This window comes from Bactrocera tryoni, chromosome 4 (assembly GCF_016617805.1).
Source record: "Bactrocera tryoni isolate S06 chromosome 4, CSIRO_BtryS06_freeze2, whole genome shotgun sequence".
Lineage (NCBI taxonomy): Eukaryota > Metazoa > Arthropoda > Insecta > Diptera > Tephritidae > Bactrocera > Bactrocera tryoni.
This window is the reverse complement of record NC_052502.1, coordinates 61258530-61272363: the sequence shown is the minus strand read 5'-3', so window position 1 is coordinate 61272363 and position 13834 is coordinate 61258530. Positions and strand designations below refer to the sequence as shown.

The 13834-nt window shown below is 34.5% G+C and overlaps 1 protein-coding gene across 1 annotated transcript in view; it reads right to left on the bottom strand.

Moving 5' to 3' along the window:
• Positions 1–8141: 8141 nt before the first annotated feature.
• LOC120774640 overlaps positions 8142–13834 on the bottom strand; it is a 59777-nt gene continuing 54084 nt past the window's right edge. Inside the window, exons 6-9 of the mRNA XM_040104364.1 lie at positions 13604–13740; positions 12966–13530; positions 11976–12090; positions 8142–11906 (exon numbers count right to left, since the gene is read on the bottom strand). Coding sequence (XP_039960298.1) covers positions 10338–11906; positions 11976–12090; positions 12966–13530; positions 13604–13740 — 2386 coding nt within the window. The 3' untranslated portion in view covers positions 8142–10337. The remainder of the gene's footprint in view (positions 11907–11975; positions 12091–12965; positions 13531–13603; positions 13741–13834) is intronic.

Below are 13834 nucleotides of genomic sequence, written 5' to 3'. Positions count from 1 at the left end.
CCACCAGTAGATTCCAACATGCCTCTAAGACAGTTGAATGGTTATTGGGCAAGTAGTGATGAGGAAAAGGCAAATTGCTTTGCATATTACCTAGAAAAGGTTTTTCAACCTAATTGCCCAAAGAACAAATTTAAGTTGCCAACTTGGCCCAATACCGCTAACGAGTCGCTTGTGTCTATTAGGACTTCTACTTCTGAAGTTACTAGAATCATAAAAGAGCTAAATCCGAAAAAGGCATCAGAACACGATAACATTACTCTCAAAAATGATAATTCAGTTACCAAATATTGCTATAACGGTGCTCTCCTTGCTCTTTATAGCAATTCTTGTTTTCAATTACATTCCAATTTCGTGGAAAAAGTCGCAGATCATCATTATAGATAAACCTCGGAAAGACTTAACACATCCGTCTTCCTATAGACCACCCTGTATTTCTAAGATATAATATTTGAGTACTGCTATTTTTCTAGATGTAGCTTAGGCGTTCGATAAGGTCTGGCATGAAAGCTTTTTATGGAAAATCAAAAACGTAGATAGAGAACTTTACTTCACAATTGCCTACTTAATCCGAAGTAGCAACTGTAGGCAAGAGATATTCTGCGTTAGTTGTCGAGGCTGACGTTGTTGTTTGGTTCCAAGATAGAGGAAATTATCTACCACTTCGAAGTTATGACTGTTAACAGTGACATGGGAGCCTAGTGGCGAGTGCGACGACTGTTTGTTTGATAACAGGAGATATTTCGTCTTGACCTCGTTCTCTACCAAACCCATTTGCTTCACTTCCTTATCCATTCTGGAAAAAGCAGAACTAACGGCGCGGTTGTTAAGGCCAATAATATCAATATCATCAGCATACGCCAGCAGCTGTACAATCTTATAGAAGATGTCACCTTCTCTGTTTAGTTCTGCAGCTCGAATTATTTTCCCCAAGAGTAAATTGAAGAAGTCACATCAAAGGGTGTTGCCTTTTATGAAACCTCGTTTGGTATCGAACGGCTCGGTAGGTTCTTTCCGATCCTGACGGAGCTTTTGGTGTTGTTCAACGTCAGTTTACACAGCCGTATTAGTTTTGCGAGGATACCAAATTTAGACATCGCAGCTTTGAAATTGACGAAGAGATGGGCGTGTCGAATCTCTTTTCATGGGTCTTTTCGAAGATTTGGCGCATGGCGAATATCTGGTCAGTTGTTGATTTTAAAGGGCTAAAGCCACACTGATCCATGTCCAATCAGTTTGTTGACGGTGGACTTTTGTCTTTCACACAATACGGTCGATGGAACCTTATATGCAATGTTGAGGAGGCGTGGTGTCTCCCTTTTTAAATTCCAAATGTCGGGCATGCTTTCGTCCAACCATATTCGACAAAGGAGCTGATGCATGCTCCTTATCTGTTCTCCCCGCCGTGTTTGAATAGCTTGGTTAGCAATCCATCTGTCCCCGCCGCTTCGTTGTTCTTCAGACGGGTAATTGCTATTCGAACTTTTTATGGTCGTGCAATGGAACGTCTGCTCCATCGTCATCGATTGGGGAATCGGGTTCGCCATCTCCTGATGTTATGCCTTCACTGCAATTCAGCAGACTGGAGGAGTGTTCCCTCCATAATTTTAGTATGCTCTAGGCATCAGCCGCTAGATCACCTCTGGGAACTTTACAAGAAGCCTTCTGTTAGTCGCCGCATCCTTTCGTAGAATTTTCGAGTATTGCTCCTGTCGGCCAGCCTGTCAAGCGTTTCATACTCACGCATTTCGGATTCTCTCTGTTTTGTCTGCAAATGCGTCTAAACACTAAAGACGTGTCTTCCGTCTATCACAACAGGATCGATCTGGTAGCTTCATGACTTTTCTTATACTGGAATCTAGTACTACAGATAACTAATAATCGATTTTGATATCGTGACGGGGGCAGCTCTCATAGGTGCGCTCCAAGCGCTCATAGGAGGCATCTTTAGTCACAATATCCTTCTTTTTCGTCGGGGCGTGGGCGCAAATCAGCGATATGTTGAAGAACTTCGCTTTGATTTGGATTGTGGCTAGACGTTCATCTACCGTGATGAATGCCAGTCCAATTAAGGGACCGGACATTCCAGGTGCATGCCCTCTAATCGTAATCCTTAATGCGTTTCCATGGTCGTCATCAAAAGGAGGTCTCTCATCCGGGGCCGTTGATTAGTTTTCATTGGTGGCGTTTTTTCCTTGGCGGGTCCAAAATCTAGCGCGCAACCCTAGGTAGGAATGGAGTATTCTTTGGCTACCCAGAAGATACTTGGTGTAATACCGGAAGTCGTGAGCTACTTCAGTCCTATGTGAAAGAATCGTTTCTGGCCACTCATAAGTAAATGTGGATCAGAGAACTTTCCTCATTTGCGTGAATGACTCCATCCTTAATCTTATTCAAATGCTTCTTCAGAAAGAAAATATGTATGATTTTCCAGGAAGCAATTCCAGTAAATACCGCATTACGTGGTAATAAAAGTAAACTCCCAGTAGAATTTCCTTGTTTAGCTTCTGAATGGTTGCTTTCCAATAGACTATAATGGAAAGTGGATACTCCTGATTATAAAAGGATTGCTGTATTCAATGGGTTGAGGGGAGGTCTAATGTATATTAAAAATTGCTTCGTAAGAAAAGATTAGTTTTAATCACTATGTGCGTTAGATGACGGCTTTTCACGACATTTCTTAAGAAGACATTTTCCGAAGCTGTTTTTGAATTTCATCCAACCATATCTGACAAAAAAAATTATCTCGTAGAACTTAAAATGAAACATCTTCGCCATTACCTTTAAAACGACCCTAATGAAGCGGATGTTGTTTCAAAGTTGTGACATAAACCATTTGTAAAGGGCCTTTCTATAAGATTCACTTTGTTTAAGGGAATGATTTCGAGCGTTGCGTTTTTAAACGTATTCATCAATTTTAGATTTTATTTCCTGTTGTACAAAACGACCAAAAAAATTGAACTAACCGTACGAAAATAATGTTTTGAATAACTGGCTCGCGTTTAATTAACGAAATCTTTGTTTTTGCAAAGAATGGGAAGCTTAAGTTAAAAACATAACAGCGTTCGCAATATCGAATAATTAAAAATATTTGAGTTCGTAAAATAGAAAAGGCTATAAGATAACCTTAATAGTTCGTTAAAATACGCAAAAAATTCAAAAACTGAAGTGATTGAGTGTAAAAACAATACATAGGTTAATCACTTAAGCGACGACGGGCTGGTGAAACCAAATAAAAACTAACGGTTGAAAAATATCAACATAATTTTTTACTTTTTCTATAACTTCTGAAGATAAGAATAAATAAAAAATATTCATGTAGCTTATCACTTGAAATATTAGTAAACAAGTAATTTAGTTAAAATTTTTATTCATAAATAAATTTCAAATATTTAGTATGGGCAATTAGGGTCCCATAAGAACTGATGTGAATGTAGACATATATCTGGAGACGCATAAGTAGATATGTATGTATGAACATCCCCTGACTCTGAGGGAATATTTTTTAAGACAAAGGAGTACCATGCCTTCTCCCAGGTAGTAGTACACACGTTAAAAGTATAGCATATATTTTTATCAGAAGTACCTTTATCGTACCGTATGCTCGTCTAAATGAGTATAGTTTAAGAAAATACATACATATCTTTTTTAACATGTTAGGAGTCCATCAGCATGCATAATAGCGGAGACTTAAAATATCGTGTCACTTGATTCCGATCGTTCAGTTAGTATAACATCTATATGGTATGGTGAACCGATCTGAACAATTTCTCCGGAGATTGCATCATTGCCTTAAACAATAACAAATTTCTCAAAGATATCTCAGCAAATGAAAAAGCTTTCCTTTCCAGCACTTTATTTCGATCGTTTTTCCACATATCAGATCGATATCTGTAAAACTGAATATCTACTTCGCATATATATAGACAGACGGATAGAAAAATATGGCTAAATCGACTCAGCTCGTCATGCTGATCATTTACATAAATATTTTGTAGGGTCTCCTACGTTTTCTTATGGGTGTTACAAACTTCTTGGCAACATTAATCTTACCTTTTCCAGGGTATAAAAACCTTCTCCCAGACCACTAAATATCACAAACGTACCCCAAAGAATATAAAGTAAAAAAACGTATATGTTTTTATTTTTGTAATTATTTTTCCTTTTAATTTATTTTCTAAATTTATTCTCATTTAAATTTCGCTTTCATCCTGGTTGTCTATATTGTTGTTTTGGTAATAAGTTTAGTTTGGAATCATTAGTTTTATTGTGTTAAGACATCACACATTTGCAAACTTCATTGTGATGGTATTATCTTACATTTCTCATTTATAATTAAATGTTTTACATTAATTAATTTTATATAATCTAGTTAGTTATAATAAATTCAATATATATTATAATTTTATACAATAATATTTTTATCATTACTTCTTCACATATACACTTTTTTGTATGGGCATTTGGATTAATGTAACTGTGAATGTATGCACGCGCACACAAACAGAGAAATTTTATACAGTTTATTCATTAACTAATAAGTGACAGAAAGAAATACATACACAGTACATATTCAAAATAGGTTATAATATATAATTTGGCGTAAATATATACGATTTTTATATTCTGTTTTAGTCTTTTAATGAGTTTTAATAAACACTTGTGATGAAGTTAAGTGATAGTAATAAAAGAAACGCGTACTTTTTAAGAAATGCGATAAAATTTGATTTCTTTATATTGTAACAGAGACATACATACGTAAGTAGCTTGTGCTTGTATATATGTCACGTATATATATACGTATACATACATGTAATATAATAATCAATGAATTTTTAAAATTAAAATTAACGTATTTAAGTATTTTTTAATAAACATAAATATCCCCAACCCTCTATAGGACCTTACGTTTCAATCTTTGTGTTACCATCTTTTTTCGAACTTAAAATATACAATCTTATTCAGAAAATTAATATGATAGTGCTGAAATAATTTTGGTAATTGCATTCCAACAATGTTTACGTATAATTTGCTATAATCTTGTCCATAAGTCCGGGCTTTTGCGGTTAATACTGGTAACACTGCGAAGTTTGCAATGTAGATTTTATGATGGCTGATGTCCTTGCATGGAACTACTAAAAACTGCGCATGTGAACAATATGTTTTATTAATACTCTCACAGGCAAGTTAGATAGTAAAAATGATCGTGGAAAAAAGAAATTTATTAATTTCGAATAGCTTTAAAGTAAACGGGTTATTCCAAAAATAACTGACGCAATCTCATTAATATAAAATATAGTAAAATATAATAAAATTAATATATAAAGAATCAACAAATATAATATAGTTTTACTTAACATAAATCACTTACAATGACACATTAGCTAGACAAGTGGGTTTTGTTGTTATATTTTGCGCAATAGCTGCGTCAGTGATGCTCTTTCGACCTTTTAATTTTAGCAAAGATGTCAGATTTGTTTTTTCGAACAGTTTACATTACGGAAAACACCCTCATTCTTTATGTATGAATTTATGTCTGCCAAAAGACAAACAAAAGTTTTTCTGACCACACTCAATTTTGAATAAATAAGTCTTTTATTTACTAGATGTAGTGGGTGTCTCCTTTTCGTATTTAACTAAGAAGTCATTCCACAATTATATGATGAAATGTAATTTAAAAAAAAAAAAATTACTGTTAAACTATTTGCATAAAGCAAAATTCAGCGCACACAAGAGACAATATTCTGCATTAGGAAACAAACAGCCAACCCTTGCTTGCCTTCAACTCACTTTAGACTGTTCAGATTCCAAAATTGAAAATCGATTGCAGAACCACTGCTCTTAAATTGTAAGAATATCAATACTTCCTAATTAAATTAACCAAAGCTTTAATCACTGGCACCTATTTAAAAACAAGATTAAACTTACAACGGTGAACATATGCAAAGTCTTTATAAAAACTTGTAGGGGCTACGTGGAGAAAATAGTTTCCCGAAATGAATAAGGACAGAAAATTACACATTTTTAAAGGACACAAAAAACAGAAGTAGAAAAACATGTACAATTAAATCGAAAGAAATAAAAGGCTGAATTTACTTAATATAACACCGTACTTTGTTTTTATTTTTAATATGTTCATTTATTTATTTTATATTTTAGCATTAAAAATTATCATTTCATTGTTTTATTTTTTTTTGTTTCCATATATTTTTTTTTTTGCTGTTTTTAATCAATTATAAAATAAAAAGCAAAATGATAATTATAATTATTAATTTAAAAATAAAAATTTAATCTTTTAATAATTCACACAATTGCTAACTAAATTTAATCGATTTAAAATAAATTACAAAATTAATCATAGTAAATTAATTATGTTTAATATAGGTTTTACATTTAAGAACGTTTTAACATTTAATATATAATCATACATAATAATTAAATTTTTTAGACGTTTATATTCATTTTTGTTTCTAATTTTACATTTTAGTTATAATTAAATATGTATGTTTGTAATTGGTACAAAAAATAAAGAAAACAAAACTCAACGCAAGTTTTCTGTTGCAATTAAATACTAACATTCTTCCATATACCTACACATATACATGTAATATTTATACATATGTACTTTATATATAATGTTAAACCTTAGATACACAAATAAAAAATAATTAAATTATTTTGTAAAAAGACAAAAGTAAACCGGGTTTTCCCAATTGCATGTCTTCATTGTGTTGTTCATTATTGTACAAAGTATTTTGAAATGTTTTTAAATTATTTTCCATGCCTTGATTACTTTGAATTAAGGGATATAAATTTAACAATGAATAATTTAAAAGACGATCGCAATTTGCTGTAAGAAATGCAATAGATAATTTATAATTCACTTTCATGAACAACCAATAGATTAAAAAAGAAATAAAAATCATTGTTTTAGTGCTCACCTAAATATATGGCTCTATGTTATGATTTACAATCCCCCATTGGCAGCAATAAATATGTAAATAATCAGTGACAATTTTGCATTTTACTCACTGCCTGCAAAGATGTAGGTATATTGATTTAACAAATGAAAAAAACTTAAATTCCTTTTTCATTTTACATATTTTTTAATTAACCAATTTTTCTTTAATAAGCCACCGTTACTTCGAATTTTTGCAAATTGCATGAAAGTAAGATAAATAAGATTAAGGAAAACTAATTATAGTATACTATAGTAATTATATTAGCGTAAAAACTTAACATTTTCCAAAAATTTCAGTTCACACTATTTTCATTAATAGGTTTTTTACAGATTGGTTTTAATTATTACATGAGATGTGGTATGGGCGGGCCTGGGGTATATTGATGAATGTGTATTTGTAATGCTAACATTTTACGCCAGTTATGATTTTTATAGTGTTTTTGTTTATAAACTAAATAACTAGTGGCTAATTTTATTTTGCCTTTTTAGAAATTGGTGATTTTTGTGTAAGAAGGGTGTGTATTTCTTAATCTTTGTAAATATTTTTTTTTATATATTTATAGGTTTCATTAATTGTGTTCATTTTTTAGTTATATTTTACCCATATGATTTTTGTTACACAATTTATTTATGGTTTATTTTTTTGTTAATAATATTTATATACCTTTACTTTACTGTGTTTATAATAACGATACATCATTTTATAATTATTATTTATACTCTTACCAATTTTGAATTTAATGTATATTTTCATCATTCACATTTCTTTGTTATTTTTTTTATTTTCTTTTACACGCTGCTTTACTTGTATTATATTCAGCATATTTCCGTAAGCTTACAACTTAAGGCATAATTACAAACTAAATATAATTTAGTCACAAAACTTTTTTTATTTTCATTTTATTATTGTAATATTCCTCAAACTTTTTTTCCATTTTTTGCCATACCCTAACGTGATTGGCTATATTTTATGCAGTTCTGCTGGAAACTCATTTTTGTGAATTTCAAGATAACAGACACATATTTATATTCACAATTTCCTTCCTCCTCCAACTTTTTTTTCTTATTTCACTTTCGCTTTGTTTGCTCCTCCGTAAACTAAATATATGAGTCAAAAATTTCAACTTTCACAGCTTTTTTCTCCCTCTCACTCTTTCTGACTACTAATTTGATTCATAAATTCTTTACTTCACGTGGTCAATTTCCGACTTTATTTCAAATTTTTGAATTCTTTACAATCATGCTTTATGCAACACTCATTATATTTTCTTTAACTAAGTAGTATATGTAAATTTTAAATATAATTATTTATTGTATTCTCTTTTTTGTTTTGTATGAATAGCAAAAACTTAAGCGTTTCGTCGTCTCTCATTGTTATTTTTTTATAAATTTATATATACAAATATATATCTTCATTTTCATGTTTACATAATTTAAATTAGATTTACATTTGTATAATTTTTCTTTTATTTAAATATATTGTAGAATAGAAAAGCTTAAATGGTTTATATATATATATATATGTATGTATATATTTTTAACTCAGCGCAACCGCAGCAACGTGCTTTTACTCAAAACCATTTGTTCGCATTTAAATAAGTTAGTTATACTTTATTCTTAAATCAGGCTTATAACTGTAACTCGTTCTTTTTATTTAATCAGCAGTTTTTGCATTCTATTTTTATATTTCTTTACTCTATTTGTTTGTTTTGTTGCATAAGTCTTAGCGTTTTTATAAATAGTTTTTTCATCTCACATACTGTCAATGTTATGTCGAAAATAGCATAAATTAGTCTTGACTGAACATATTTATAAACAAAATGCACATTAATTTTGAGCTAAAGCTATTTAATGATTGATTCTTCACTTTTATCTAATGAGTCTTACAATTTGTAATTCGCCCTCTTTATTCCATGCCAGATCACAATATTTTTTTTTCGAAAATAAGCAAAAAAACGTCAACATAAAAAATTAAGAGTGCTAAAAATAATGATTTGTTTTTAAACATCGTTACCATCAAAACTGATTTGTATTCTGATGATTTGTATGTGGTGAGTTTAGAGCGTTGATTGTATTATTGCATTTCAATTTGCCGTGCTTTCTAACATTAAGCATTTTCACAGGATTCCAAATTTATTAGAGCTGGTTAAAGAAGTACACTAAAAATATTTTGTAAACGATTAATATTACCATACGTAACAAAATATCTACTAAATAAACCAAAGTAAAGCGTGATTTTTGGTAACAGCGAACTTATATGTATTTGAACCGTAAAACAATTTGATTGTTCGTATTACTCTCAAAACTGTGAATTCATTTCGATGTTGTTTTTTAATTTATGTTCTATTTATAATGACATTTGCAGTATAAAAAAGAAAATAAAAGGGATTAAAATTCGCTACTCACATAAAACAAATAAAAAAATAAAAAATCCAATTAATTAAATATTTCCAAGTTGCGTCATTTCATGACTGTAAAGAACTGTACTTAATTTTCGTGTTCATTTAACCAGCTCCTTTTTAATCCATAAATTTATACAGTTGTTACGTGTTTAGTTTAATTTTCACATTTATATATTTATATATCGTTTAGTGAATTTGCATTGGTTTGTTAAAATTTCAGGCTCATGTTCATGGGTGTATGTACATACACCCATATAACGGAATGCTACGGTATACAAATTATTTTTATAATACAAAGTTTGTGAGCTCTTGAAAATTTGGTGCTTGTGCAAAAGTATTCCTTGAAACTTTGCTATTATTTTTATGTTGGAACGGTTTAAGAAATTTCAAAACAAAAATATTTGCTTTCTATTTTAGTTCTTATACTTCGGAGTTACAACTGCCTAAAACTGCTAAACGTTTACAATTACTGTTGCCCATTAAACGTAATGTACCGTCTGTATAAAATTAAAATATACTGGTAAAGGCTATTTAATTCTATAATTTCAAATTTTTTCCTGCAGGCGATTACTGGACTATTAAATTGAATTATGCCAAGACAACTGGTATTACATCAGTTACGGCGCTTAGTTTTTAATGCAAATTGAAGTTGGATGACAATGTAGCGTGGACCTGGGCAGACGGCAGAATCTTAGCTGCATACCTATAGTTACATTTTTCTCACAATATATCTCTTGCACACTCTCACTCAGTAGGTTTTTCACTTAGTAATAGTGGTTGTTGTTGCTGTTACCATTATTGCAATTGCTCTTATTGTAATTATTTTGCAACTGGTAATGTTGTTGTTGCAAGTGTTGTTGCTGCTGTCGTATGCGTTCGTGTTCACAATGCCAAATTTGTGGAGCAGGTGGTTGCTGCTGCTGATGTTTCTGTATCGGTTGTTGTTGTGGCGTTCTTCCAGACGCCTGCAGTCACAACTAATCTTCGTCGCTGAGTGCTTCATATTGCGCCGACAACAGCGGCTTCGGCTCAACCACTGGCGCACCACCTGATGCTGCGGCGCCGCTAGAAACTGTCATGGCAACACCTCCACTGCCAGTGATACCTATCGAATGGCTGGATGTTTGTTTGCCAATGTGTGATGTTGGTACCTGATGTCCCAACGATGATAATTGCGATGTTGTCATTTGTGAAGGAGGTGCTAAAGTCGCTACTGAACTCGGAACATTAAGCGCGCTGTACGGATATGCGTACGTCGTTGGGGCAAATGTTGTGACCGGCGGTTGAGGCTGATACGCACCTAATGGTGGCGGCTGCGAAGATACTATGCTGTGATGTGTATCGTTGTTGATGTTACCACTACCAGCGCTATTACCACTGGAGGATACTGTCGACACTCGTCTATTATCGCGCCCATCATCGTACTGATTGGGTGTTTTGCGCATTGTGTTACTAACTGGGCCATCGTGCAGGTCCTTGCCTCCGCGATGATCGTTGTGCGCATGCTGATGCTGCATTTCTTCATCCTCGGTGCGCATCACTTCCACAATGCGATTTTTTACATAATTCATTGTGTCGAATGGATGATTTTGTGTCACTGAACCGCTAGATGGGATAATACCAACACCACTTCCACTACCACTATTGCCCCCTGTCATACGTTGATCATGAGGTGATGGTATCGACGACGAACCACCGCTACCCGCGCTACTGCTACGTGCGTGCATACTCATAGGTGGTGCTACGCTAGACGGTGGGGTTGGACCATGCGAGTGGTAATAATGACTAGCAGCAACTGCAGCTGCATTCTGATCATGTGGTGGCTTCATCATCAGATCATATTTCCGTGGACTCACAGTTTGCTGCATTCGAATAATGTTGCGCTCATCAGCTGGTGTATTGGAACGGCCACTGCCGGTCGCCGACATGCCACTATTACCTTGAAGACCAGAAGCACCACTGGTGCTGACCGTGACTCCACTACTGTTGTTTTGTGCGGTAGCTGTCTTATTTCGTTCGGTAACCGCGGCCACAGCGGCCGCTTCTGCTTCTTTCTGCTGCAGCCGTCTATTATATTTTGTCCAATGTTCAGTCATCACCATCGGTTGCTGTTCCTGAAGGTAGGGCATATAGTTAACATGTGGTCTTAACTGCATCGGGTTCGGACAATAATCATTCGCTATAATAGAATCCGCCAACTCGCCGAATGTGATATTCGTCTTCAGTATTTGCGGCTGCTTTTGTGCCTGGACCTGTGCTTGGGATGTTGGGGGCAATAATGAAACACCTGGTTGAGTAGATAAACTACCAGAGGGACCACCACTCTGAAGACCGCCACGGTTTATATGAGAAACATTACTACCACGCGAATTCACTACACTAACACTTGGCGATTCATGTTGATTACTACTACTGCTGCCACGATCGTTGTCCAAATCGATGTTGATGACACTCGGCGAGTTCGCCTTGCCATTATTCTCTGCTGCGGCCAGTGAGGTAGCACCAGGATGTTGCCGTACTGAGGGAGGCAATTCGCGCGAATTATACTGTCAAATAAATATTTGCATTGAAATCATTCTAACACTTTTTCAATTTATAGATAATAAAATACTCACATATGATGCTCGATTCATATTGGCTGGATTCGGTTCCGAGCTGCCCTGTATGATCGATTGCTTTATGATTGCATCGATTAAGACCTGTGCTGACAATGTACTGTCCTGTGGTGTCCTATGATATCTGCGCGTTAGTAAGATTACAAACACGTACACAAACACACAGATGAAGATGCCAACGTATGGTCGAGACAGTCATGCGGTCAACGGTGAATGAACGATGGTTTGATGGTTAGCAGTTGATGAATGGGCGAAACATGTTGGTGATGATACATATTCACAAATATTGAAAGAGAAAAAGAAAGAACCATGAGAATATGAGCCGAAGGTTGTTGATGCGAAATATATGTATATGTATGTATTAATAATTTATTAGTATCTAATTGTCTTGCAGAAATATGTATGTAAGCAGCGCAATTAACATAAATCCGTAATAAATCAAAAAAAAATCCTCTGAAACTAGTAAGACCTTCGATTTCATTATATACATATGTATTAGTTATGCAAACACATGTGGGAATGACATAAGGCATATTATATGGATGCAATAAAAAGAAATTGTTTGAAATATTGTGACCCCACAAAACCTCTTCATCTATCATTGAATTTCAGACGTCGAATATAATTTTCCTAAGTCGAGTCAATGAAACCAAAACCACCCAAATGTGTATAAAAGAAGCACTGACAAAAAAAATTATTTTAACTGACACAATTCTTAATTTTTAATTGCAATATTAATTTGCGGTCCCTTAGCATTATGGATTATTTGCCGATTATTTAAAAGTACTGAAATCATCAGTTTTGCTTCGAGTACATTACATTTGAGTGTAGCTTGTAGCTTTATAGCTTTTATTGAACTGTGTCAATGTTCAAATACCTAGGTGATACTTTTTGCTTCATCCTCCTTGAGTTAGTGATGTTTAATGTACTATGTACTGTTATTATATTATGCTTTATAGTTTCCGTTTGAGGCTTATTGCATTCACTTACATATCTCTTTCTCGATCCGGTATAGCACGCGGTGGTCCGGTTTCGGGACCCCCTCGCATATAATGCTGAGCCGCTGCAACTGCACTCATGCGCTCTGTCATGCGTCGACCCGCTGCATCGCGCTCGTTTGCAGCAATGCATTCCGCCATGCGTTCCCGTTCTCGTTCACGATCACGGTCGCGTTCCCTCTCACGTTCTCTCTGTTCACGTTCTTTTTCACGCTCACGGTCGCGTTTCTGCTGTAAATCACGATCCCGCTCGATAGCATGTATCCTACGCTGGAGATCAGCATTAGCAGCAACGCTCGCCGCAGCCTGTTGTTGGCGATATTGGTGATGCTGTTGAGCCGCTGCGCGTTGCTGCTGATGATAGCTCAACTGCATCATTTGGTACCGTATTTCCTGTTGAGTGGGAGGCGGTTGGTTCGGAGACGAATGTTGTTGATGAGGTGGTGGCTGTGGCGCTTCATGTCGCAGTTGTTTCTCCTCCTTCTGTTGTGATGGCACTGGTAATTGTGGCTGTTGTACGGCAACATCCACAAACGAGGAAAATGCATCATGGCCAGCTAAAGGATGACAGGAAAAAACATTCATAAAATGTTTGAATGGGAAGCGGAAACGTCTTAATAAAGTACTGACCTGGCGGATAGTTATGTGGCATCACATGTAAACGGCTTTGAGGCATTGTTGCAGGTGAGGGTGGCTTTGAACCAGTATTATGGCGTTGTATTACACCTTGTCGTGGGGGAGGCGGTGTGCGATGAGGGCTGGGAGTGCTGTAAGTTAAAAACGTAGATAAATTCCAGGTAAATTCAAATTTGTCAATTCAACTTAATAAAAGCATGTTACAACATGTCAACAATTTATGGT